We start from the raw sequence: 27448 nt of genomic DNA, 5'->3' as shown, positions 1-27448 counted from the left end.
GAACGATCAGCGACTATATGAAGTTTGGATCATGGTGGCTTTGAGAGATGACAGGTAATAAGGTGTAAAAGTTCTTTCGTCAAACTATATTTATTATTATATATACGCAATAATATAGGTATATTAGAAATCACGTCATTCATTGCCAGACAGTTAGAACCGTTGCAAACCCGAATCCAGTAACCTTAAACTTTTAAACTCAGCTTTTAGAAAATAACTACGGTCTGGTACGAGCTGGCTCTGTCTCTACTTACTTAAAAGTACATAATACTTAAAAACCAGCCAAGTGCGAGTCAGACTTGCACACCGAGCGTTCCATACGCGAGTATATTTTGCACGATAAATCAAATACTATTATGCATTAAAATAAATAAAAATCTGTTTAAGAATGTACAAGTAAAGCCCTTTCATATGGTATCCCACTCAGTAGGTATAGCTATCTCACTTTGAAAATTAAAACACAAATTCACGTTTTTTCGGATTTTTTCCGTTACTATTGTGCTGTAAGACTATACCTACTAGCCTTTCATGATTCTAGGTCAACGGACAGGACCCTATAGGTTTTCTTAATAGACACGACAGACGGGCAGACAGACAGACACAATAAAGTGATCCTATAAAGGTTCCGTTTTTTCGTTTGAGGTAGATACGGAACCCTAAGAAGTAAAGTATCAAATACCTTCTATATTTATTTGCCCCAATTATATTGAATAATTATTGTAATCCTTATACTATTTGTAGTTTAGGTGCTATTATATAACAGCCGAATCATCCTGCTAGTCAGTATGCACCTTTAGAATGCATCTTTAGCAAATAAAAGGCGAGTTTTATCAATAAAAGGCAGAATAAAGTAAAAACTTATCATAATTTATTGGTCAGGAGGTACATAATATAACAATTCATACAGTTTCCATAATAAAAAAGTTTAAAATCTAAATACAATAATTTCAAGTACAGACAGGTCGGGCTTGCGTGACCCGAGAAATATACCTACAGCGGCGCGCCCCTTGGACGGCACTAGCGTAACATGCGCTGCGCATAGCTCACTATGACAACTGTCACTATACACTAGCTGTCAAATCCGACTGAACTTAAAATCCCTGTTTTGCCATCACTGTATTTTAACAAATAATCATACATAAAAAATGGATTACAATAAAAACCAATCATAGTTTATTAGTTATCATATAATATGGGTAACAAATCATTCATCAATAGTACTTTATATGTAATAATTTCGTAGGTAAACGATTTTTCTTTTAAATTCTGAATGCGATATGAAACCAGTTACGTATATCTACTACGTGGGGAAATTCGCCGACGCAGCACGACCTTGTAACACCAGCGCATAGTATCACCATCAATTCCGCTCGCGTCTGCACGTGATCCCAATGTAACCAACATCTACAGTATACATAGTGGAGAGGAAATATATATGAAAACTAAAGATTAATTTAATAAGGTACTTATTAATTCAGTAGGTGAACTGTATTGTCACCTTAAGTTCAAGCTAGGTTAAGAATAAAATGAGGAAGTAAATAGCCTTCGTTTCCCTCAGTCCACCCTGCAAGCTGCCGCTTATGTAACTCGCTACGACTCATGTGCGATTCTTATTTGTTTACACTAACTCACGGTGCGGCTCCGGCTTCATGTACAGGAAGCCTCAGAGCGAACTAGCAGTTCCGCGACAGCTGTCCTTGCTTAGCTTATAAGCAAGAGCCGAGGAGCTTACCCAGTGTGAGTCCTCATGTGCCTCACTAAACTACTGTTAACTGCACATTTATAATCGCACAACTTACAGACAAAAGGTTTTTCGCCAGTGTGAGTCCTCATGTGCTTCACTAAGTCACTATTTCTTGAACTTTTATAATCGCACAACTTACAGACAAAAGGTTTTTCGCCATTGTGGGTCCTCATGTGCATCACTAAACTACTGTTAACTGTACATTTATAATCGCACAACTTACAGACAAAAGGCTTTTCGCCAGTGTGAGCTCTCATGTGTTTCACTAAACTACTTTTTTGTGTACATTTATAATCGCACAACTTACAAACAAAAGGTTTTTCGCCGATGTGAGTCCTCATGTGCGTCACTAAATGAGCTTTTTGTGAACTTTTATAATCGCACAACTTACAAACAAAAGGCCTATCGCCAGTGTGAGTCCTCATGTGTTTCACTAAACTACCACTTTCTGTGCATTTATATTTACAGAACTTACAAACAAAAGGCTTTTCGCCAGTGTGAGTCCTCATGTGCCTCAGTAAATTACTATTTTGTGTACATTTATAATCGCACAACTTACAAACAAAAGGTTTTTCGCCGGTGTGAGTCCTCATGTGCGTCACTAAATGAGCTTTTTGTGAACTTTTATAATCGCACAAATTACAAACAAAAGGGTTTTCGCCAGTGTGAGTCCTCCTGGGGCTCGATGACGTACTGTTCTGACTGAATTTGCGCTTTCTTAACTTACATGAGAGAGTGTTTGCGTGAGTGTGCGCCCTAATGTGGGTAACTAAGGAACTTTTCCGTTGAAATATCTTTTGGCAAACGTCACAGATATACTGTATCTGGTCAGTATAGTTTCCTAACTGTGTACCGGATATATCCTGGGAATTGTGTTTGTTTCGCCTCGTCGTTCGGAAATTGATATTATCACTTATTTTTGTAAAGGTTTCCTTTGGTTTTAGTTCGGAGTCCTGAGGTTTCGTTGAATATTCAAAAGTGTTTGTATTATTTTCGAAAGACAATATACCCAACTCGTCGTCTGTATCAGTTGGATGTTCTTCGTTTCCGTGATTGGTCGCGAGAACCGAAGGAGCGACTGAAACAGAACAGCATCGGATATTCGTTTCATCTCAAATCAAACCTAAAAGTAGTTGGTACTGTGCAGAGAGTGTGTAGCACGTGTCACAAGGGTGACAGAAGGGCAACCTCACTTCATCATCATCATCATCATCAGCCGATACACGTCCACGGCTGGACATAGGTCTCTCGTAGGGACTCCCACACGCCACGGTCTTGCGCCTCCTGAATCCAGCGGCTCCCTGCGACTCGTCTGATGTCGTCCGTCCACTAGTGGGGGGTCTTCCAACGCTGCGTCTTCTGGTGCGAGGTCACCATTCCAGCACCTTGGGCCCCCAATATCTATCGAGTTTTCAAACTATGTGCCCTGCCTATTGCCACTACAGCTTCGCAACTCGTTGAACTATGTCGGCTACTCTTGTTCCCCTACGGATCTACTCATTTCTGATTTGATCACGTAGAGAAACTCCAAGCATAGCTCTCTCCATCGCGTCGCGTGCGACTAACTAAAGTCCGCGCGACAAATCGAAACGAAAAGTTTTTTGGCGTTTTTGCACCGAATGATAGTTTCTTGTTTTTAGGTGATTGTGGATCCACACCGCTAGATCCAACGCCAAAAGCTGGGTTTACGTTGATCCAGCGTAAATCCAGCTGGATTGAAAATGCCGCTGGATTGCAAACCCTAGTCCCAAGAGTTAAAACGCGTGTAAAGTTAGTTATCTTACCCAAAGCTTGATCGCAGTCTGCCGACGACTCTCGCTTGCAAATAATGTGCCTGAAAGGATATAATGTTATAATTATGTTACACGTGTAAATCAGCAAATTAAATAGCCGAATATTAGAGACCAAATTAATTGTGGAATTGTATATTAATAGTAATTAGCAATAATAAATAATTAATCAATTACTAAAATTGATACATAATTTAAATTCTAGATAGGTTGGATTGGACTGAAACGAATAGTGAATAATAGATTAGTCAGTCTTTACGCCGAAGCTTTTTGGTGCAACACTTCTACCAAAGGAAATATCTTGTTCACAACTGAACCAATGGAATAAAACTACAAATAATATATTTTGCATTACTCGTTACATATGGTACGTACGCGGTGGGAGCCTGTGTTTGTCACATATGGTACGTACGCGGTGGGAGCCTGTGTTTGTCACATATGGTACGTACGCAGTGGGAGCCTGTGTTTGTCACATATGGTACGTACGCAGTGGGAGCCTGTGTTTGTCACATATGGTACGTACGCAGTGGGAGCCTGTGTTTGTCACATATGGTACGTACACGGTGGGAGCCTGTGTTTGTCACATATGGTACGTACGCAGTGGGAGCCTGTGTTTGTCACATATGGTACGTACGCGGTGGGAGCCTGTGTTTCGGCCATGGCAGGCTCGTCTTCATCATCTTCACGGTCTTCAACTTCCCGTTTCACTGCAACTGCTTCATCAGTTGCGGCAGTCGCAGTCGCGTCTAGTTCTGTCCGTCCGTCCGCGTCGGAGTGTGCTATGTACACATCGCAGTAGTCAGGCTCTGACACTGCCGAGACAATGTCAGACTGTAGTTGGTACTTTACACGGCTTATCAATTTGACATGTCGTATGGTTATCTGAAACAAGTTCATGCCTTTAGGCAAATTTGAGCAGCTTAAGGTGGCGGCAGACCTTAAATGTCATCATAGCCTACATTCGTAACAAGTGTGTAAGTCACATCAGCTTATCATGTCACGCAGACTGACTAGACGAATGCTCACATTGAAAAATGTTACACTACGCTCAAATGACATAGGTGGCACCCTTACATTCTGTTACATGTAACAATTCAATTCAATTTTATTTTATCGCGCAGTGCACATAACAATAAATTGCATCAAACATTCCTCACCACTTCATGTCTGTCAAGTAGTTCTATCATCAGGGAGCGCGCTCTCAAGCTCTTGTCTCTGAATGTGCTAAAGTTCACCAGTCTCTGGGCACATTGCACACAAAGCGTTGGTTTGAGCTTTCCTTGACCACACAACTGCAACAAACACAATTCATTAATATACAGTTCCATTTTAGACCGGCCGTGCACTGGTCTACTGCTCGAGCAGTTGACACTGCTCTTAGACTGCACACTGACTTATGAATGATATAAAATACAACTTACAGGATGTCCCACTAAATGTTCATATGCTTCTTCCAGCTTGTATTTACTCATCAGAAACAGCTTGCTGCGAGTGTCCAGGCATATCATGCAGACCTGTGCAAAATGAAAGTAATAAGTGTAATCATTTCCACCTTCCAACTTCCATAATGAACCTAAAGCTTGAAATGGGAACTGTATGTACAAAAATTAGCCTTTGAAAGGAACTATTAAGTATATACTGATATGTGTATGTATCAAAACTTAAAATGTAAGCTATGCGCATTATAAAGGAGTTACCAGCACTGGTGAGGGGACAGCACCAGTACGAATCCGCCTTGAGCCACTTTCTGTTTCATAAATGTCATCGTTTAGAAAATGCTGCGAGCAGACCACAGCACGCTCTGGCAGGAGAGTGTCTTGTTTGCCGAGGGCTCTGAGCCAAGCAGCTCGGAGATGCACTTCGCTGGGGAACCTGGAAATTACACTCTGGACTATAGCTCGGAGCTTCCGTAACGTGTGACTCATAATTAAACAAAATGCAAATAGCTCTGCCTGGAGGGGAGCTCTACAGTTGGATACAGACTCGCTCGGTTTGTGAACGCGCACTTGTGAGCCGTGCTCCGATCAGCCTGGGTTGGCGGGAAGCAGGGCAATAAGGTGGCTCAGGTCAGTTACCTCCCTGCAGACAAAGTAGGGCTGCAAGCGTCTAGGTTATACTACATACAAAGTTTAAATGAAACACTCACTCGTGAAATGTAATCTCCTCGGATTCGGAGACGACCTCCGCAGTGGTTTTGCAGAAGGGCACACAGCACCGCATTTCTAAGATTTTGAAAATTTTAATTTTCCTTACAAAGCTTCTATTTAGTAGATAACAAATCAAGGTCACCACCACAGATCAATAGCAAAGAGCTGTGCTTAAAAATCACAAAACAGCTGCTGTCAAACGTAAAATGACAACGGGTAACACTAGAAATGTGTTGAACATTGTGATCTTTGAATCCACGAAAAATCTTTGATTAGGTATCCTAACCTAATCTAAGTGATTAATGCACAAAGGCAACCGGTTTTATACTAAGAACCAGCGCGTGCCAGACCTTCGTTATTGTATAAAAGCTGAAAGTTTCTCTGCGTATTGTCCCCAACACAGGGAGGAACGATCAGCGACTATATGAAGTTTGGATCATGGTGGCTTTGGGAGATGACAGGTAATAGAGGTGAAAAAATTCTTTCACCAAGTATGTATTTTTTTTGTTTTCTTCGAAATAATAGGTGTATATTAGAAATCACGTCATGCATTGCCAGACACTTAGGATCGTGGCAACCCGCTGCCAGTAAGTAGGTAACCGTTAAACTTTTAAACTCAGCTTGTAGAAAATAACAAAGGTCTAGTGACGAGCTGGCTCTCTCTCTATTTACTTATAAGTACATTTTATATACTTAAAAAACCGGCCAAGTGCAAGTCAGACTTGCGCATGGAGGGTTCCGTACCTACGCGAGTATTTTTTCCTACATTTTGCACGATAAATCAAAAACTATTATTCACAAAAAAAAAAACTGTTTTGGAATTTAATGTACAGGTAAAGCTCTTTCATATTCCACTATTCCATATTGAACTTCGATTTGTGAACCACATACTTCAAGTAGCTCGAACCTGTTTCTATTAACTTAAAATTCTTTACCGTGTGCGTAAATTTCTTACCACTGACACTCGCCTCAAGGTTTGCGAAGCATTAATTCTCTCCAGATTGAACTACGCCGACGCCCTGTATGGTCCCAGGTTGTTAAGTCGCACTCAACGACTTGTTCAGCGAATTCAAAACGCCTGTATACGATTCTGCTATAATGTTCCTCCAAGATCGCACATCTCGCCCTACATCAATAAAGGAAACCTGCTCAATATGAAAACCAGAAGGGAGAATGCACTTGGCCTCGTTACTGTTTGGGGTGATAGTCTCAAAAGCCTCACTACCTCTTTAATAAGCTTGAATGGGCCAAAAAGACCAACACTCGCTCCAACAGAGTCTGGACTCCAAAAACTCCTCATCATATAACCGCAGCATTTCGTGGTAGCTTTAAATATGCCGCTCCGAAATGCTGGAACAACCTGCCTCCTCCCCTGCGCGATATAAGCAAATCAAAAACTTGGTTCAAATCTTTAAGAATTTTGTTATTGCGTCAGCAAAAGGGTGAGGAAGGCGCGTAGTTCAGGTCCTCCCACATCTTTATTCTACTTTATTTTATTATATACCTACTTTATCATTAAATTATTGTACTAACCCTATATATCTACTAACCACATTATTTATTTTGTATTCACTTATATTGCATCCTATAGTTACCGTCCGAAACTTCTGGCTTCACGGAAGACCAGCGCTGTGCCTGCGTTCCCGACACAGGCGCAGCAAATGCTGAGTGGAGTCCATTTTGGCACCACACACCACGCGTCCCATTTCTTATTTTATTTATTTTAAGTTATATTTTTGTTGGTACCAAATAAACAGTTTTTCTTTCTTTCTTCTTTCTTTCTTTCATATGACACCTCACTTGGTATTGTTCAAATTCACGTTTTTTCAGATTTTTTCCGTTACTATTGTGCTGTAAGACTATACCTTCTTGCCAAATTTCATGATTCTAGGTCTTAACGGGAAATACCCTACAGGTTTTCTTAACAGACACGACAAACGGACAGACAGACAGACACACAATAAAGTGATCCTATAAAGGTTCCGTTTCTTTCTTTAGAGGTACGGAACCCTAAAAAGTAAAGTATCACAATATATATATGAAAATATTATGTATGTTCGTAAAAATATAGGAAATCTTAGAACTAATATGAACGGCATAATATTAACACACGATATAAAAATAAATTGGAAACCCAGAGGTTTCGACTAAAAAAAGTAAGCGAGTCGTTTTTGGGCAGCGGTGTTCGCTATTACAATAAAATTCCGTTCGAAGTTCAAAGTTTACCAGAAGGGAGGTTTAAACGGTACATTAAAAAAAACCTGTGCAAGAAAGGTTGTTACAATTTAAACGATTATATATCGGATAAGGACGCTTGGACAACTCCTCTAACACAATGAAGTACCTACTGTTACATCTCATCATTATTGATAATAATATTGTTAATTATATTATATGTTAATTTTATAGCTATTGACATTGTATTCGTACTGAAATTTGTTTACCTAGCTTAAAATTGTACAATTAATTTATATTTTATGTTTTATGATTGAATTATTTTATTTATGACGTTCAAAAAGTGTACATTTGTACCTACTTTGAATAAAACATTTGAATTTGAATTTGAATTTATACCATATCAAGTATATTCTATATTTATTTGCAAGGGGACACACGAATAACTTTTTTTTGCCCCAATTATATTGAATAATTATTATTGTAATCATTATACTACATATATTTTGTAGTTTAGTTTCTATTATATTACAGCGGAATCATCCTGCTGGTCAGTATGCACCTTTAGAATGCATCTTTAGCAAATAAAAGGCGAGTTTTATCAATAAAAGGCAGAATAAAGTGAAAACTTATCATTATTTACTGTTCAGTAGGTAGGTACATAGTTAATATAACAAGTCATACAGTTTCCAAAATAAAACTTTATAAATTAGTTTAAAATCTAAATACAATAATTTCAAGTACAGACAGGTCGGGCTTGCGTGACCCGAGAAATATACCTACAGCGGCGCGCCCCTTGGACGGCACTAGCGTAACAAGTGCTGCACATAGCTCACTATGACAACTGTCACATACACTAGCTGTTGCATCCGACTGAACTTAAAATCCCTGTTTTGCCATCACGGTATTTTAAACAAACAATCATATTACATAAAAAAAGGATAACAATAAAAACTAATCATAGTTTATTAGTTATTATATAATATGGGTAACAATTCATCCATCAATAGTACTTTATACGTAATAATTTCGTAGGTAAACGATTTCTTCTTTTAAATTCTCAATGCGATATGAAACCAGTTACGTATATCTACTACGTGGGGCAATTCGCCGACGCAGCACGACCTTGTAACACCAGCGCATAGCATCACCATCAATTCCGCTCGCGTCTGCACGTGATCCCAATGTAACCAACATCTCAGTGTAGTGGAGAGGAAGTAGATATGAAAACTAAAGATTTAGTTAATAAGGTACTCATTAATTTAGTAGGTGAACAATATTGTCACCTTAAGTACAAGCTAGGTTAAGAATAAAATGAGGAAGTAAATAGCCTTCGTTTCCCTCAGTCCACCCTGCAAGCTGCCGCTTACGTAGCTCGCTACGACTCATGTGCGATTCTTATTTGTTTACACTAACTCACGGTGCGGCTCCGGCTTCATGTACAGGAAGCCTCAGAGCGAACTAGCAGTTCCGCGACAGCTGTCCTTGCTTAGCTTACAAGCAAGAGCCGAGGTGCTTACCCAGTGTGAGTCCTCATGTGACTCACTAAACTACCATTTCGTGAACTTTTATAATTGCACAACTTACAAACAAAAGGTTTATCGCCATTGTGGGTCCTCATGTGCATTACTAAACTACTGTTAACTGTACATTTATAATCGCACAACTTACAAACAAAAGGCTTTTCGCCAGTGTGAGTCCTCATGTGACTCACTAAATTACTGTTAACTGTACATTTATAATCGCACAACTTACAAACAAAAGGCTTTTCGCCAGTGTGAGTCCTCATGTGTTTCACTAAACTACCATTTGCTGTGCATTTGTATTTACAGAACTTACAAGCGAATGGCTTTTCGCCAGTGTGTGTCCTCATGTGACTCACTAAACTACTGTTTTGTGTACATTTATAATCGCACAACTTACAGACAAAAGGCTTTTCGCCAGTGTGAGTCCTCATGTGTTTCACTAAACTACCACTTTCTGTGCATTTATATTTACAGAACTTACAAGCGAAAGGCTTTTCGCCAGTGTGAGTTCTCATGTGTTTCACTAAAGTACCATTTTCGGTGCATTTGTATTTACACAACTTACAAGCGAATGGCTTTTCACCAGTGTGAGTCCTCATGTGTGTCACTAAATTACCACTTTCTGTGCATTTGTATTTACAGAACTTACAAACAAACGGTTTTTCGCCAGTGTGAGTCCTCATGTGCTTCACTAAATTACCATTTCCTGTGCATTTATAATCGCATAACTTACAAACAAAAGGTTTTTCGCCATTGTGGGTCCTCATGTGCATCACTAAACTACTGTTAACTGTACATTTATAATCGCACAACTTACAAACAAAAGGCTTTTCGCCAGTGTGAGTCCTCATGTGTTTCACTAAACTACCATTTTCTGTGCATTTGTATTTACAGAACTTACAAGCGAATGGCTTTTCGCCAGTGTGTGTCCTCATGTGACTCACTAAATTACTGTTAACTGTACATTTATAATCGCACAACTTACAAACAAAAAGCTTTTCGCCAGTGTGAGTCTGCTTGGGGCTCGATGACGTACTATTTTGACTGAATTTGCGCTTTCTTAACTTACATGAGAAAGTGTTAGCGTAAGTGTGCGCCCTAATGTGGGTAACTAAGGAACTTTTCCGTTGAAATATCTTTTGGCAAACGTCACAGATATACCGTACCTGGTCAGTATAGTTTCCTAACGGTGTACCGGATATATCCTGGGAATTGTGTTTGTTTCGCCTCGTCGTTCGAATATTGATATTATCACTTATTTTTGTAAAGGTTTCCTTTGGTTTTAGTTCGGAGTCCTGAGGTTTTGTTGAATATTCAAAAGTGTATGTATTATTTTCGAAAGACAATATACCCAACTCGTCGTCTGTATCAGTTGGATGTTCTTCGTTTCCGTGATTGGTCGCGAGAACCGAAGGAGCGGCTGAAACAGAACAACATCGGATATTCAATTCAATTCAATTCAATTCAATAATTTATTCAATAAAATGTAGGTACAATATGTTGGAATAATGTCTGATGAGCCTTATACATTTTACCACTATAACTGGTGTTTGAATATTATCTTAAATTCAATTAAATTAAATACAAATAAAGTCAAGACTATTTTTATTAAGCATTCGTTTCATCTCAAATCAAACCTAAAAGTAGTTGGTACTGTGCAGAGAGGGTGTAGCACGTGTCACAAGGGTGACAGAAGGGCAACCTCACTTCATCATCATCATCAACCGATACACGTCCACGGCTGGACATAGGTCTCTCGTAGGGACTCCCACACGCCACGGTCTTGCGCCGCCTGAATGCAGCGGCTCCCTGCGACTCGTCTGATGCCGTCCGTCCACCTAGTGGGGGGTCTTCCAACGCTGCGTCTTCTGGTGCGAGGTCACCATTCCAGCACCTTGGGCCCCCAATATCTATCGAGTTTTCAAACTATGTGCCCTGCCTATTGCCACTTCAGCTTTGCAATCTGTTGAACTATGTCAGCTACTCTTGTTCCCCTACAGATCTACTAATTTCTGATTTGATCACGTAGAGAAACTCCAAGCATAGCTCTCTCTATCGCGTCGCGTTCGACTAACTAAAGTCCACGCGACAGAACGAAACGAAAAGTTTTGTGGCGTTTTCGCACGGAACAAAAGTTTCTTGTTTTTAGCTGATTGTGGATCCGCACCGCTGGATCCCACACCAGAAGCTGGATTTACTTTAATAGGTCGGGCTTGCGTGACCCGAGAAATATACCTACAGCGGCGCGCCCCTTGGACGGCACTAGCGTAACATGCGCTGCACATAGCTCACTATGACAACTGTCACTATACACTAGCTGTTGCATCCGACTGAACTTAAAATCCCTGTTTTGCCATCACTGTATTTTAACAAATAATCATACATAAAAAATGGATAACAATAAAAACTAATCATAGTTTATTAGTTATTACATAATATGGGTAACAATTCATCCATCAATAGTACTTTATACGTAATAATTTCGTAGGTAAACGATTTCTTCTTTTAAATTCTGAATGCGATATGAAACCAGTTACGTATATCTACTACGTGGGGCAATTCGCCGACGCAGCACGACCTTGTAACACCAGCGCATAGCATCATCATCAATTCCGCTCGCGTCTGCACGTGATCCCAATGTAACCAACATCTCAGTGTAGTGGAGAGGAAGTACATATGAAAACTAAAGATTTATTTAATAATTTAGTAGGTATAACTCATTAATTTAGTAGGTGAACAATACTGTCACCTTAAGTACAAGCTAGGTTAAGAATAAAATGAGTAAGTAAATAGCCTTTGTTTCCCTCAGTCCACCCTGCAAGCTGCCGCTTACGTAACTCGCTACGACTCATGTGCGATTCTTATTTGTTTACACTAAGGCTGAAATCTATAAAGCGCACTCTGACTTTGCTCTGACTAAAGCTTGAGTTAAAACGAGACAGATTTATGTGAGCGATATAGCTCTGTCTCGTTTTAACTCTGTCTTAAGTCTAAGCAAAGGCAGAGTGCGCTCTATAGATCTCACCTTAACTCACGGTGCGGCTCCGGCTTCATGTACAGGAAGCCTCAGAGCGAACTAGCAGTTCCGCGACAGCTGTCCTTGCTTAGCTTACAAGCAAGAGCCGAGGAGCTTACCCAGTGTGAGTCTTCATGTGACTCACTAAACTACTGCTAACTGCACATTTATAATCGCACAACCTACAAACAAAATGCTTTTCGCCAGTGTGAGTCCTCATGTGTTTCACTAAACTACCATTTTCTGTGCATTTGTATTTACAGAACTTACAAGCGAATGGCTTTTCGCCAGTGTGAGTCCTCATGTGTTTCACTAAATTACTGTTTTGTGTACATTTATAATCGCACAACTTACAAACAAAAGGCTTTTCGCCAGTGTGAGTTCTCATGTGTTTCACTAAACTACTACTTTCTGTGCATTTGTATTTACAGAACTTACAAGCGAATGGCTTTTCGCCAGTGTGAGTCTTCATGTGTTTCACTAAATTACTGTTAACTGCATATTTATAATCGCACAACTTACAAACAAAAGGCTTTTCGCCAGTGTGAGTCCTTACGTGTTTCACTAAACTACCATTTTCTGTGCATTTGTATTTACAGAACTTACAAGCGAATGGCTTTTCGCCAGTGTGAGTCCTCATGTGTTTCACTAAATTACTGTTAACTGCACATTTATAATCGCACAACTTACAAACAAAAGGCTTTTTGCCAGTGTGAGTCCTCATGTGTTTCACTAAACTATCATTTTCTGTGCATTTGTATTTACAGAACTTACAAGCGAATGGCTTTTCGCCAGTGTGAGTCCTCATGTGCGTCACTAAATGAGCTTTTTGTGAACTTTTATAATCGCACAACTTACAAACAAAAGGCCTTTCGCCAGTGTGAGTCCTCATGTGTTTCACTAAATTACTGTTAACTGCACATTTATAATCGCACAACTTACAAACAAAAGGCTTTTCGCCAGTGTGAGTTCTCATGTGTTTCACTAAACTACTGTTAATTGTACATTTATAATCGCACAACTCACAAACAAAAGGCTTTTCGCCAGTGTGAGTCCTCATGTGGTTCACTAAACTACCACTTTCTGTGCATTTGTATTTACAGAACTTACAAACAAACGGTTTTTCGTCAGTGTGAGTCCTCATGTGATTCACTAAGTCACTATTTCTTGAACTTTTATAATCGCACAACTTACAAACAAAAGGTTTTTCGCCATTGTGAGTTCTCATGTGACTCACTAAACTACTTTTTTGTGTACATTTATAATCGCACAACTCACACACAAAAGGCTTTTCGCCAGTGTGAGTCCTCATGTGCGTCACTAAACTACCATTTTCGGTGCATTTGTATTTACACAACTTACAAGCGAATGGCTTTTCACCAGTGTGAGTCCTCATGTGTTTCACTAATCTACCACTTTCTGTGCATTTGTATTTACAGAACTTACAAACAAAAGGCTTCTCGCCAGTGTGAGTCCTCCTGGGGCTCGATGAAGTACTGTTCTGACTGAATTTGCGCTTTCTTAACTTACATGAGAAAGTGTTAGCGTAAGTGTGCGCCCTAATGTGGGTAACTAAGGAACTTTTCCGTTGAAATATCTTTTGGCAAACGTCACAGATATACTGTATCTGGTCAGTATAGTTTCCTAACTGTGTACCGGATATATCCTGGGAATTGTGTTTGTTTCGCCTCGTTGTTCGAATATTGATAATATCACTTATTTTTGTGAAGGTTTCCTTTGGTTTTAGATCGGAGTCCTGAGGTTTCGTTGAATATTCAAAAGTGTTTGTATTATTTTCGAAAGACAATATACCCAACTCGTCGTCTGTATCAGTTGGATGTTCTTCGTTTCCGTGATTGGTCGCGAGAACCGAAGGAGCGACTGAAACAGAACAACATCGGATATTCGTTTCATCTCAAATCAAACCTTAAAGTAAAGTAAAGTAAAGTAAAATATTCTTTATTGTACACCAAAAAGACATAGTAATATATAAATAACATTATAGATTTATCACACTAATATTATAAAGGAGAAAGTTTGTATGTGTGTGTGTGTGTGTGTGTGTGTGTGTGTGTGTGTGTGTGTGTGTGTGTGTGTGTGTGTATGTTTGTTACTCCTTCACGCAAAAACTACTGGACGGATTGGGCTGAAATTTAGAATGGAGATAGATTATACCCTGGATTAGCACATAGGCTACTTTTTATCCCGGAAAATCAAAGAGTTCCCACGGGAATTTTAAAAAACCTACATCCACGCGAACGAAGTCGCGGGTATCAGCTAGTGTACAATATGTACAAAAGGCGGCCTTATCGCTAAAATAGCGATCTCTTCCAGGCAACCTTAGGTTGAGGAAGTAGTTGGTACTGTGCAGAGACGGTGTAGCACGTGTCACAAGGGTGACAGAAGGGCAACCTCACTTCATCATCATCATCATCAACCGATACACGTCCACGGCTGGACATAGGTCTCTCGTAGGGACTCCCACACGCCACGGTCTTGCGCCGCCTGAATCCAGCGGCTCCCTGCGACTCGTCTGGTGTCGTCCGTCCACTAGTGGGGGGTCTTCCAACGCGGCGTCTTCTGGTGCGAGGTCACCATTCCAGCACCTTGGGACCCCAATATCTATCGAGTTTTCAAACTATGTGCCCTGCCTATTGCCACTTCAGCTGCGCAACTCGTTGAGCTATGTCGCTACTCTTGTTCCCCTACGGATCTACTCATTTCTGATTTGATCACGTAGAGAAACTCCAAGCATAGCTCTCTCCATCGCGTCGCGTTCGACTAACTAAAGTCCACGCGACAGAACGAAACGAAAAGTTTTGTGGCGTTTTCGCACGGAACAAAAGTTTCTTGTTTTTAGCTGATTGTGGATCCGCACCGCTGGATCCCACACCAGAAGCTGGATTTACTTTGATCCAGCATAAATCCAGCTGGATTGAAAATGCCACTGGGTTGAAATCCCCAGTCCCAAATTAAGAGCATGCATGAGTTGTGTGTGCCCGTAAGTGGTGTGTCACACTGAATAAGACTATACTATTGTATTTTTAAGTGTTAAAAACCAAACCATAGTCCCAATTTAAGAGTTAAAACGCGTGTAAAGTTAGTTATCTTACCCAAAGCTTGATCGCAGTCTGCCGACGACTCTCGCTTGCAAATAATGTGCCTGAAAGGATATAATGTTATAATTACACGTGCGTAAAGGAACAAATTATATAGCCGAATATTAGAGACCAAATTAATATTATAATTGTGTATAAATTAGTACCTAATTAGCAATAATAATTATTACTCAAATTATTACATAATTTAAATTCCAGATAAGTTTGACTGAAACGAATAGTGAATAATAGATAAGTCAGCCTTTACGCCGAAGCTTTTTGGTGTAACACTTCTACTAAAGGAAATATCTTGTTCACATCTGAACCAAAGGCGAAACATGTATAAAGTTAATAATTTTTGTGATAGTGTTTTTTATCTACACTTCAAGGCTACATAATGTTGTAATTCATAAAGAGTACCATTCAAAGTGTCTTACAAATGCAACTACTAGTAGTAGTAGTCAGTTAACTACATATAATACACTTTGCATTACTCGTTACATATGGTACATACGCGGTGGGTGCCTGTGTTTGTCTCATATGGTACGTACGCGGTGGGAGCCTGTGTTTGTCACATATGGTACGTACGCAGTGGGAGCCTGTGTTTGTCACATATAGTACGTACGCGGTGGGAGCCTGTGTTTGTCACATATGGTACATACGCGGTGGGTGCCTGTGTTTGTCTCATATGGTACGTACGCGGTGGGAGCCTGTGTTTGTCACATATGGTACGTACGCAGTGGGAGCCTGTGTTTGTCACATATAGTACGTACGCGGTGGGAGCCTGTGTTTGTCACATATGGTACATACGCGGTGGGTGCCTGTGTTTGTCTCATATGGTACGTACGCGGTGGGAGCCTGTGTTTGTCACATATGGTACGTACGCGGTGGGAGCCTGTGTTTGTCACATATGGTACGTACGCGGTGGGAGCCTGTGTTTGTCACATATGGTACGTACGCGGTGGGAGCCTGTGTTTCGGCCGCGGCTGGCTCGTCTTCATCATCTTCACGGTCTTCAACTTCCCGTTTCACTGCAACTGCTTCATCAGTTGCGGCAGTCGCAGTCGCGTCTAGTTCTGTCCGTCCGTCCGCGTCGGAGTGTGCTATGTACACATCGCAGTAGTCTGGCTCTGACACTGCAGAGACAATGTCAGACTGTAGTTGGTACTTTACACAGCTTATCAATTTGACATGTCGTATTGTTATCTGAAACAAGTTAATGCCTTTAGGCAAATTTGAGCACCTAAAGGTGTTAGCAGATCTGAAATATCATCGTAGCGTAACATTTGTAACGAGTGTGTCCATCCCATCAGCTAAACATATCACGCGGACTGACTAGACGAATGTTCACAATGTATCATGTTACACTTCGCTTAAATGACACAGTTGGCACCTAACATTCTGTTACATATAACAATAAAGTGCATCAAACATTCCTCACCACTTCATGTCTGTCAAGTAGCTCCATCATCAGGGAGCGCGCTCTCAAGCTCTTGTCTCTGAATGTGCTAAAGTTCACCAGTCTCTGGGCACATTGCACACAAAGCGTTGGTTTGAGCTTTCCTTGACCACACAACTGCAACAAACACAACTAATTCATATACAGCTCAATCTTAGAGCGGCAGTGCACTGGTCTACTGCTCGAGCAGTTGACACTGCTCTTAGACTGCACATTGACTTATGAATAATATAAAATACAACTTACAGGATGTCCCACTAAATGTTCATATGCTTCTTCCAGCTTGTATTTACTCATCAGAAACAGCTTGCTGCGAGTGTCCAGGCATATCATGCAGACCTGTGCAAAATGTTGTCAGTAATAAGTGTAATCATTGCCACCTTCCACCATCCATAATGAACCTAAAGCTTGATATGTGAACCATATGTACAAAAATTAGCCTTTGAAAGGAACTATTAAGTATATACTGATATGTGTTTGTATCGAAGCTTAAAATGTAAGCTATGAGCATTATGAAGGAGTTACCAGCACTGGTGAGGGGACAGCACCCGTACGAATCCGCCTTGAGCCACTTTCTGTTTCATAAATGTCATCGTTTAGAAAATGCTGCGAGCAGACCACAGCACGCTCTGGCAGGAGAGTGTCTTGTTTGCCGAGGGCTCTGAGCCAAGCAGCTCGGAGATGCACTTCGCTGGGGAACCTGGAAATTACACTCTGGACTATAGCTCGGAGCTTCCGTAACGTGTGACTCATAATTAAACAAAATGCAAATAGCTCTGCCTGGAGGGGAGCTCTACAGTTGGATACAGACTCGCTCGGTTTGTGAACGCGCACTTGTGAGCCGTGCTCCGATCAGCCTGGGTTGGCGGGAAGCAGGGCAATAAGGTGGCTCAGGTCAGTTACCTCCCTGCAGACAAAGTAGGGCTGCAAGCGTCTAGGTTATAGTACATACAAAGTTTAAATGAAACACTCACTCGTGAAATGTAATCTCCTCGGATTTTGAGACGACCTCCGAAGTGGTTTTGCAGAAGGGCACACAGCAACGCATTTCTAAGATTTTGAAAATTTTAATTTTCCTTACAAAGCTTCTATTTAGTAGATAACAAAATACAAATCAAGGTCACCACCACACCACAGATCAATAGCAAAGAGCTGTGCTTAAAAATCACAAAACAGCTGCTGTCAAACGTAAAATGACAACGGGTAACACTAGAAATGTGTTGAACATTGTGATCTTTGAATCCACGAAAAATCTTTGATTAGGTATCCTAACCTAATCTAAGTGATTAATGCACAAAGGCAACCGGTTTTATACTAAGAACCAGCGCGTGCCAGACCTTCGTTATTGTATAAAAGCTGAAAGTTTCTCTGCGTATTGTCCCCAACACAGGGAGGAACGATCAGCGACTATATGAAGTTTGGATCATGGTGGCTTTGGGAGATGACAGGTAGGTAATAGAGGTGAAAAAATTCTTTCACCAGGTATGTATTTTTTCTTTTTTTGTTTTCTTCGAAATAATAGGTATATATTAGAAATCACGTCATGCATTGCCAGACACTTAGGATCGTGGCAACCCGCTGCCAATAACCGTTAAACTTTTAAACTCAGCTTTTAGAAAATAACAAAGGTCTAGTGACGAGCTGGCTCTCTCTCTATTTACGTATAAGTACATTTTATCTACTAAAAAAAACCGGCCAAGTGCAAGTCAGACTTGCACATGGAGGGTTCCGTACGCGAGTATTTTTTCCGACATTTTGCACGATAAATCAAAAACTATTATTCACAAAAAAAAAACTGTTTTAGAATGTAATGTACAGGTAAAGCTCTTTCATATGACACCTCACTTGGTATTGTTATCTTACTTTGAAAATTAAAACACAAATTCACGTTTTTTCGGATTTTTTCCGTTACTATTGTGCTGTAAGATTATACCTACTTGCCAAATTTCATGATTCTAGGTCAACGGGAAGTACCCTATAGGTTTTCTTAACAGACAGACACACAATAAAGTGATCCTATATAGGTTCCGTTTTTTCTTTTGAGGTATAGACCCAAAAAGTAAAGTATCAAACACCTTCTATATTTATTTGCAAGGGGACACACGAATAACATTTATTTGCCCCAATTATATTGAATAATTATTATTGTAATCATTATACTGTATATTTGTAGTTTAGTTTCTATTATATAACAGCCCAATCATCCTGCTGGTCAGTATGCACCTTTAGAATGCATCTTTAGCAAATTAAAAGCGAATTTTAGCAATAAAAGGCAGAAAAAAGTAAAAACTTATCATAATTTATTGTTCAGTAGGTACATAATATGACAACTCATACAGATTCCAAAATAAAATTTTATAAATTAGCTTAAAATCTAAATACAATAATTTCAAGTACAGACAGGTCGGGCTTGCGTGACCCGAGAAATATACCTACAGCGGCGCGCCCCTTGGACGGCACTAGCGTAACATGCGCTGCACATAGCTCACTATGACAACTGTCACTATACACTAGCTGTTGCATCCGACTTAACGTAAAATCCCTGTTTTGCCATCACTGCATTTTAACAAATAATCATATATAAACAATGGATTACAATAAAAACTAATCATAGTTTTTTAGTTATTACATAATATGGGTAACAATTCATTCATTAATAGTACTTTATACGTAATAATTTCGTAGGTAAACGGTTTATTATTTTAAATTCTCAATGCGATATGAAACCAGTTACGTATATCTACTACGTGGGGAAATTCGCCGACGCAGCACGACCTTGTAACACCAGCGCATAGCATCACCATCAATTCCGCTCGCGTCTGTACGTGATCCCAATGTAACCAACATCTCAGTGTAGTGGAGAGGAAGTACATATGAAACCTAAAGATTAATTTAATAAGGTACTCATTAATTCAGTAGGTGAACTATATTGTCACCTTAAGTACAAGCTAGGTTAAGAATAAAATGAGTAAGTAAATAGCCTTCGTTTCCCTCAGTCCACCCTGCAAGCTGCCGCATACGTAACTCGCTACGACTCATGTGCGATTCTTATTTGTTTACACTAACTCACGGTGCGGCTCCGGCTTCATGTACAGGAAGCCTCAGAGCGAACTAGCAGTTCCGCGACAGCTGTCCTTGCTTAACTTACAAGCAAGAGCCGAGGTGCTTACCCAGTGTGAGTCCTCATGTGCCTCACTAAATGACTATTTCGTGAAAATTTATAATGGCACAACTTACAAACAAAAGGCTTTTCGCCAGTGTGAGTCCTCATGTGACTTACTAAACTACTGTTTTGTGTACATTTATAATTGCACAACTTGCAGACAAAAGGCTTTTCGCCAGTATGAGTCCTCATATGACTCACTAAACTACCATTTCGTGAACTTTTATAATCGCACAAATTACAAACAAAAGGGTTTTCGCCAGTGTGAGTCCTCATGTGACTCACTAAATTACTGTTAACTGTACATTTATAATCGCACAACTTACAAACAAAAGGCTTTTCGCCAGTGTGCGTTCTCATGTGTTTTACTAATCTACCACTTTCTGTGCATTTATATTTACAGAACTTACAAGCGAAAGGCTTTTCGCCAGTGTGTGTCCTCATGTGACTCACTAAACTGCTGTTAACTGAACATTTATAATCGCACAACTTACAGACAAAGGGCTTTTCGCCAGTGTGAGTTCTCATGTGTTTCACTAAACTACTGTTAATTGTACATTTATAATCGCACAACTCACAAACAAAAGGCTTTTCGCCAGTGTGAGTCCTCATGTGGTTCACTAAACTACCACTTTCTGTGCATTTGTATTTACAGAACTTACAAGCGAAAGGCTTTTCGCCAGTGTGAGTCCTCATGTGATTCACTAAGTCACTATTTCTTGAACTTTTATAATCGCATAACCTACAAACAAAAGGTTTTTCGCCATTGTGGGTCCTCATATGCATCACTAAATTACTGTTAACTGTACATTTATAATCACACAACTTACAGACAAAAGGCTTTTCGCCAGTGTGAGTTCTCATGTGACTCACTAAACTACTGTTTTGTGTACATTTGTATTTACAGAATTTACAAACAAACGGTTTTTCGCCAGTGTGAGTCCTCATGTGACTCACTAAATTACCACTTTCTGTGCATTTGTATTTACAGAACTTACAAACAAACGGTTTTTCGCCAGTGTGAGTCCTCATGTGCCTCACTAAGTCACTATTTCTTGAACTTTTATAATCGCACAATTTACAAACAAAAGTTTTTTCGCCATTGTGGGTCCTCATGTGCATCACTAAACTACTGTTAACTGTACATTTATAATCGCACAACTTACAAACAAAAGGTTTTTCGCCGGCGTGAGTCCTCATGTGGTTCACTAAACTACCACTTTCTGTGCATTTATATTTACATAACTTACAAGCGAAACGCTTTTCGCCAGTGTGAGTTCTCATGTGTTTCACTAAACTGCCACTATCTGTGCAATTATATTTACATAACTTACAAGCAAAAGGCTTTTCGCCAATGTGAGTCCTCATGTGCCTCAGTAAATTACTATTTTGTGAACTTTTATAATCACACAACTTACAAACAAAAGGCTTCTCGCCAGTGTGAGTCCTCCTGGGGCTCGATGAAGTACTGTTCTGACTGAATTTGCGCTTTCTTAACTTATATGAGAAAGTGTTTGCGTAAGTGTGCGCCCTAATGTGGGTAACTAAGGAACTTTTCCGTTGAAATATCTTTTGGCAAACGTCACAGATATACTGTATCTGGTCAGTATAATTTCCTAACTGTGTACCGGATATATCCTGGGAATTGTGTTTGTTTCGCCTCGTCGTTCGGAAATTCATATTATTACTTATTTTTGTAAAGGTTTCCTTTGGTTTTAGTTCGGAGTCCTGAGGTTTCGTTAAATATTCAAAAGTATTTGTATTATTTTCGAAAGACAATATACCCAACTCGTCGTCTGTATCAGTTGGATGTTCTTCGTTTCCGTGATTGGTCGCGAGAACCGAAGGAGCGACTGAAACAGAACAACATCGGATATTCGTTTCATCTCAAATCAAACCTAAAAGTAGTTGGTACTGTGCAGAGAGGGTGTAGCACGTGTCACAAGGGTGACAGAAGGGCTACCTCACTTCATCATCATCATCATCAACCGATACACGTCCACGGCTGGACATAGGTCTCTCGTAGGGACTCCCACACGCCACGGTCTTGCGCCGCCTGAATCCAGCGGCTCCCTGCGACTCGTCTGATGTCGTCCGTCCACCTAGTGGGGGGTCTTCCAACGCTGCGTCTTCTGCTGCGAGGTCACCATTCCAACACCTTGGGCCCCCAATATCTATCGAGTTTTCAAACTATGTGCCCTGCCTATTGCCACTTCAGCTTCGCAACTCGTTGAACTATGTCGGCTACTCTTGTTCCCCTACGGATCTACTCATTTCTGATTTGATCACGTAGAGAAACTCCAAGCATAGCTCTCTCCATCGCGTCGCGTGCGACTAACTAAAGTACGCGCGACAAAACGAAACGAAAAGTTTTTTGGCGTTTTTGCATGAAATGACAGTTTCTTGTTTTTAGGTGATTGTGGATCCACACCGCTAGATCCAACGCCAAAAGCTGGGTTTACTTTGATCCAGCATAAATCCAGCTGGATTGAAAATGCCGCTGAATGCCTCCCAACTTAAGAGTTAAAACGCGTGTAAAGTTAGTTATCTTACCCAAAGCTTGATCGCAGTCGTCCGACGACTCTCGCTTGCAAATAATGTGCCTGAAAGGATATAATGTTATAAATGTTACACTTGCAAATCAGCAAATTAAATAGCCGAATATTAGAGACCAAATTAATTGTGGAATTGTATATTAATAGTAATTAGCAATAATAAATAATTAATCAATTACTAAAATTGATACATTATTTAAATTCTAGATAGGTTGGATTGGACTGAAACGAATAGTGAATAGTAGATTAGTCAGCCTTTACGCCGAATCTTTTTAACCGACTTCCAAAAAAGGAGGAGGTTCTCAATTCGTCGGGATCTTTTTTTTTTATGTTCCCCGATTACTCAAAAACCCCTGGACCGATTTGGAAATTTTTTTTTTGTTTGAAAGGGTATACTGTGCAGGTGGTCCCATATAAATTTGGTGAAGATCTGATGAATATCTTCGGAGATGGAGAACAGAACTCCTCAATGGATAAGAGCAAATTGCTCGCGATCAGTGTAATAGCTTAGTAAACAGTAGGGTTTTAACTGGGCATAGCATATTATAGTACAGTGGGGCCACTAAAAATTGTGAAATAAAAAATTTTCAAAAGAAAAATAAAACCGACTTCAAAAACCAAAAACACTAAAAAGTAGAAAATAATTTTTGTTTAGCTACACATGTAATGTACCTAGGTATGAAGTCGGGCGAGCTTCACTCTTGGATTTCTAATTTTGTTTTAATATGCTCGCTCGACTTCATACCTAGGTACATTACATGTGTAGCTAAACAAAAATTATTTTCTACTTTTTAGTGTTTTTGGTTTTTGAAGTCGGTTTTATTGGTGCAACACTTCTACCAAAAGAAATATCTTGTTCACAACTGAACCAATGGAATAAAACTACAAATAATACATTTTGTATTACTCGTTACATATGGTTCAAACGCGGTGGGAGCCTGTGTTTGTCACATATGGTACGTACGCGGTGGGAGCCTGTGTTTGTCACATATGGTACAAACGCGGTGGGAGCCTGTGTTTGTCACATATGGTACAAACGCGGTGGGAGCCTGTGTTTGTCACATATGGTACAAACGCGGTGGGAGCCTGTGTTTGTCACATATGGTACAAACGCGGTGGGAGCCTGTGTTTGTCACATATGGTACGTATGCGGTGGGAGCCTGTGTTTGTCGCATATGGTACAAACGCGGTGGGAGCCTGTGTTTTTGACACATATGGTACGTACGCGGTGGGAGCCTGTGTTTGTCACATACAGTGACGGATTAAGACTACATGATGCCCTAAGCAATCCATGCCTGTGGGCCCCCCTATCCGTATGTCAACTAGAATCGGTCTTTAATTAAACCTTTACCGCCTAAAAACATTAGTTTTTTGTAAAATAAGATGATGAGATGTAACGTACTTTAGAAGTGGAGTAGGTGCGACAACAATAAAAACCGAAGCATAATTTATTTATTTAATGAAATGCGCCTTGCGGTTTTCGGGGACATTCGAATTGTCGAATGCACAAGCGGGTAGCGAGTGGGCAAGCGGGAGTGGGGTTATGACTCTATGTCAACTTAAAACGCGCGAATTTTCAAATTAGTCCTAGAAACTTTTTCTGGTGTGGATTTTGGTGACGTGAGAGTGAGACGTGATGCCCTAGGGACGGATTTTTTTTGTGCTTCTTCTGGTGCCCCCTCAGACGTGATGCCCTAGGCAATTGCTTAATTTGATTAAGGGTTAATCCGTCACTGGTCACATATGGTACGTACGCGGTGGGAGCCTGTGTTTGACACATATGGTACGTACGCGGTGGGAGCCTGTGTTTGACACATATGGTACGTACGCGGTGGGAGCCTGTGTTTGACACATATGGTTACGCGGTGGGAGCCTGTGTTTGACACATATGGTACGTACGCGGTGGGAGTCTGTGTTTGTCACATATGGTACGTACGCGGTGGGAGCCTGTGTTTGTCACATATGGTACGTACGCGGTGGGAGCCTGTGTTTGACACATATGGTACGTACGCGGTGGGAGCCTGTGTTTGACACATATGGTACGTACGCGGTGGGAGCCTGTGTTTGACACATATGGTTACGCGGTGGGAGCCTGTGTTTGACACATATGGTACGTACGCGGTGGGAGTCTGTGTTTGTCACATATGGTACGTACGCGGTGGGAGCCTGTGTTTGTCACACATGGTACGTACGCGGTGGGAGCCTGTGTTTCGGCCGCGGCTGGCTCGTCTTCATCATCTTCACGGTCTTCAACTTCCCGTTTCACTGCAACTGCTTCATCAGTTGCGGCAGTCGCAGTCGCGTCTAGTTCTGTCCGTCCGTCCGCGTCGGAGTGTGCTATGTACACATCGCAGTAGTCAGGCTCTGACACTGCAGAGACAATGTCAGACTGTAGTTGGTACTTTACACGGCTTATCAATTTGACATGTCGAATTGTTATCTGAAACAAGTTCATGCCTTTAGGCAAATTTGAGCAGCTTAAGGTGGCGGCAGACCTTAAATGTCATCATAGCCTACATTCGTAACAAGTGTGTAAGTCACATCAGCTTATCATGTCACGCAGACTGACTAGACGAATGCTCACATTGAAAAATGTTACACTACGCTCAAATGACATAGGTGGCACCCTTACATTCTGTTACATATAACAATTCAATTCAATTTTATTTTATCGCGCAGTGCACATAACAATAAATTGCATCAAACATTCCTCACCACTTCATGTCTGTCAAGTAGTTCTATCATCAGGGAGAGCGCTCTCAAGCTCTTGTCTCTGAATGTGCTAAAGTTCACCAGTCTCTGGGCACATTGCACACAAAGCGTTGGTTTGAGCTTTCCTTGACCACACAACTGCAACAAACACAATTCATTAATATACAGTTCCATCTTAGACCAGCCGTGCACTGGTCTACTGCTCGAGCAGTTGACACTGCTCTTAGACTGCACATTGACTTATGAATAATATAAAATACAACTTACAGGATGTCCCACTAAATGTTCATATGCTTCTTCCAGCTTGTATTTACTCATCAGAAACAGCTTGCTGCGAGTGTCCAGGCATATCATGCAGACCTGTGCAAAATGTTGTAAGTAATAAGTATAATCATTTCCACCTTCCAACTTCCATAATGAACCTAAAGCTTGAAATTTGAACTGTATGTACAAAGGTAAGCCTTTGAAAGGGGCTATTATGTATATATAAGTATACATTGAAGCTTAAAATGAAAGCTAGGAGCATTATGAAGGAGTTACCAGCACTGGTGAGGGGACAGCACCAGTACGAATCCGCCTTGAGCCACTTTCTGTTTCATAAATGTCATCGTTTAGAAAATGCTGCGAGCAGACCACAGCACGCTCTGGCAGGAGAGTGTCTTGTTTGCCGAGGGCTCTGAGCCAAGCAGCTCGGAGATGCACTTCGCTGGGGAACCTGGAAATTACACTCTGGACTATAGCTCGGAGCTTCCGTAACGTGTGACTCATAATTAAACAAAATGCAAATAGCTCTGCCTGGAGGGGAGCTCTACAGTTGGATACAGACTCGCTCGGTTTGTGAACGCGCACTTGTGAGCCGTGCTCCGATCAGCCTGGGTTGGCGGGAAGCAGGGCAATAAGGTGGCTCAGGTCAGTTACCTCCCTGCAGACAAAGTAGGGCTGCAAGCGTCTAGGTTATACTACATACAAAGTTTAAATGAAACACTCACTCGTGAAATGTAATCTCCTCGGATTCGGAGACGACCTCCGCAGTGGTTTTGCAGAAGGGCACACAGCACCGCATTTCTAAGATTTTGAAAATTTTAATTTTCCTTACAAAGCTTCTATTTAGTAGATAACAAAATACAAATCAAGGTCACCACCACACCACAGATCAATAGCAAAGAGCTGTGCTTAAAAATCACAAAACAGCTGCTGTCAAACGTAAAATGACAACGGGTAACACTAGAAATGTGTTGAACATTGTGATCTTTGAATCCACGAAAAATCTTTGATTAGGTATCCTAACCTAATCTAAGTGATTAATGCACAAAGGCAACCGGTTTTATACTAAGAACCAGCGCGTGCCAGACCTTCGTTATTGTATAAAAGCTGAAAGTTTCTCTGCGTATTGTCCCCAACACAGGGAGGAACGATCAGCGACTATATGAAGTTTGGATCATGGTGGCTTTGGGAGATGACAGGTAATAGAGGTGTAAAAGTTCTTTCGTCAAACTATATTTATTATATATACGCAATAATACATATTAGAAATCACGTCATGCATTGCCAGACAGTTAGAACCGTTGCAAACCCGCATCCAGTAACCTTAAACTTTTAAACTCAGCTTTTAGAAAATAACTAAGGTCTGGTACGAGCTGGCTCTGTATCTACTTACTTAAAAGTACATAATACTTAAAAACCAGCCAAGTGCGAGTCAGACTTGCACACCGAGCGTTCCATACGCGAGTATATTTTGCACGAGAAATCAAATACTATTATGCATTAAAATAAATAAAAATCTGTTTAAGAATGTACAAGTAAAGCCCTTTCATATGGTATCCCACTCAGTAGGTATAGCTATCTCACTTTGAAAATTAAAACACAAATTCACGTTTTTTCGGATTTTTTCCGTTACTATTATGCTGTAAGACTATACCTACTAGCCTTTCATGATTCTAGGTCAACGGACAGGACCCTATAGGTTTTCTTAATAGACACGACAGACGGGCAGACAGACAGACACAATAAAGTGATCCTATAAAGGTTCCGTTTTTTCGTTTGAGGTAGATACGGAACCCTAA

At 40.6% G+C, this 27448-nt stretch overlaps 1 protein-coding gene and 1 long non-coding RNA gene across 2 annotated transcripts; one reads left to right on the top strand and one right to left on the bottom strand.

Annotated features, from left to right (window-relative positions):
- Positions 1-1613: 1613 nt before the first annotated feature.
- LOC123879408 (zinc finger protein 337-like) lies at positions 1614-26884 on the bottom strand. The gene is made up of 8 exons (XM_045927097.1): positions 26375-26884; positions 25926-26100; positions 25653-25745; positions 25389-25523; positions 24866-25113; positions 22672-22721; positions 10150-10802; positions 1614-1833 (listed from the first exon to the last, which is right to left on the bottom strand). The coding sequence occupies exons 1-8, from the start codon at positions 26446-26448 to the stop codon at positions 1729-1731; spliced, it is 1533 nt and encodes a 510-aa protein (XP_045783053.1). The 5' UTR covers positions 26449-26884; the 3' UTR covers positions 1614-1728.
- LOC123879452 lies at positions 13549-14081 on the top strand. The gene is made up of 2 exons (XR_006799006.1): positions 13549-13601; positions 13854-14081. It is a non-coding gene; the product is annotated as an uncharacterized LOC123879452 (long non-coding RNA).
- Positions 26885-27448: the final 564 nt, after the last annotated feature.

The sequence above is a fragment of the Maniola jurtina genome, chromosome 28, assembly GCF_905333055.1.
Source record: "Maniola jurtina chromosome 28, ilManJurt1.1, whole genome shotgun sequence".
Lineage (NCBI taxonomy): Eukaryota > Metazoa > Arthropoda > Insecta > Lepidoptera > Nymphalidae > Maniola > Maniola jurtina.
Note: the sequence above shows the minus strand (reverse complement) of the source record. Positions and strands in the feature narration are given on the sequence as shown.

What these genes read in the sequence shown, in the direction of transcription:
- LOC123879408 (XM_045927097.1), bottom strand. Translation starts at nt 26,448, where the DNA reads ATGCGGTGCTGTGTGCCCTTCTGCAAAACCACTGCGGAGGTCGTCTCC. An exon ending in TACTTGACAGACATGAAGTG is followed by an intron (nt 25,114 to 25,388) that starts GTGAGGAATGTT and finishes AACTTGTTTCAG; the next exon opens with ATAACAATTCGACATGTCAA. An exon ending in GAAACACAGGCTCCCACCGC is followed by an intron (nt 22,722 to 24,865) that starts GTACGTACCATG and finishes ATATCCTTTCAG; the next exon opens with GCACATTATTTGCAAGCGAG.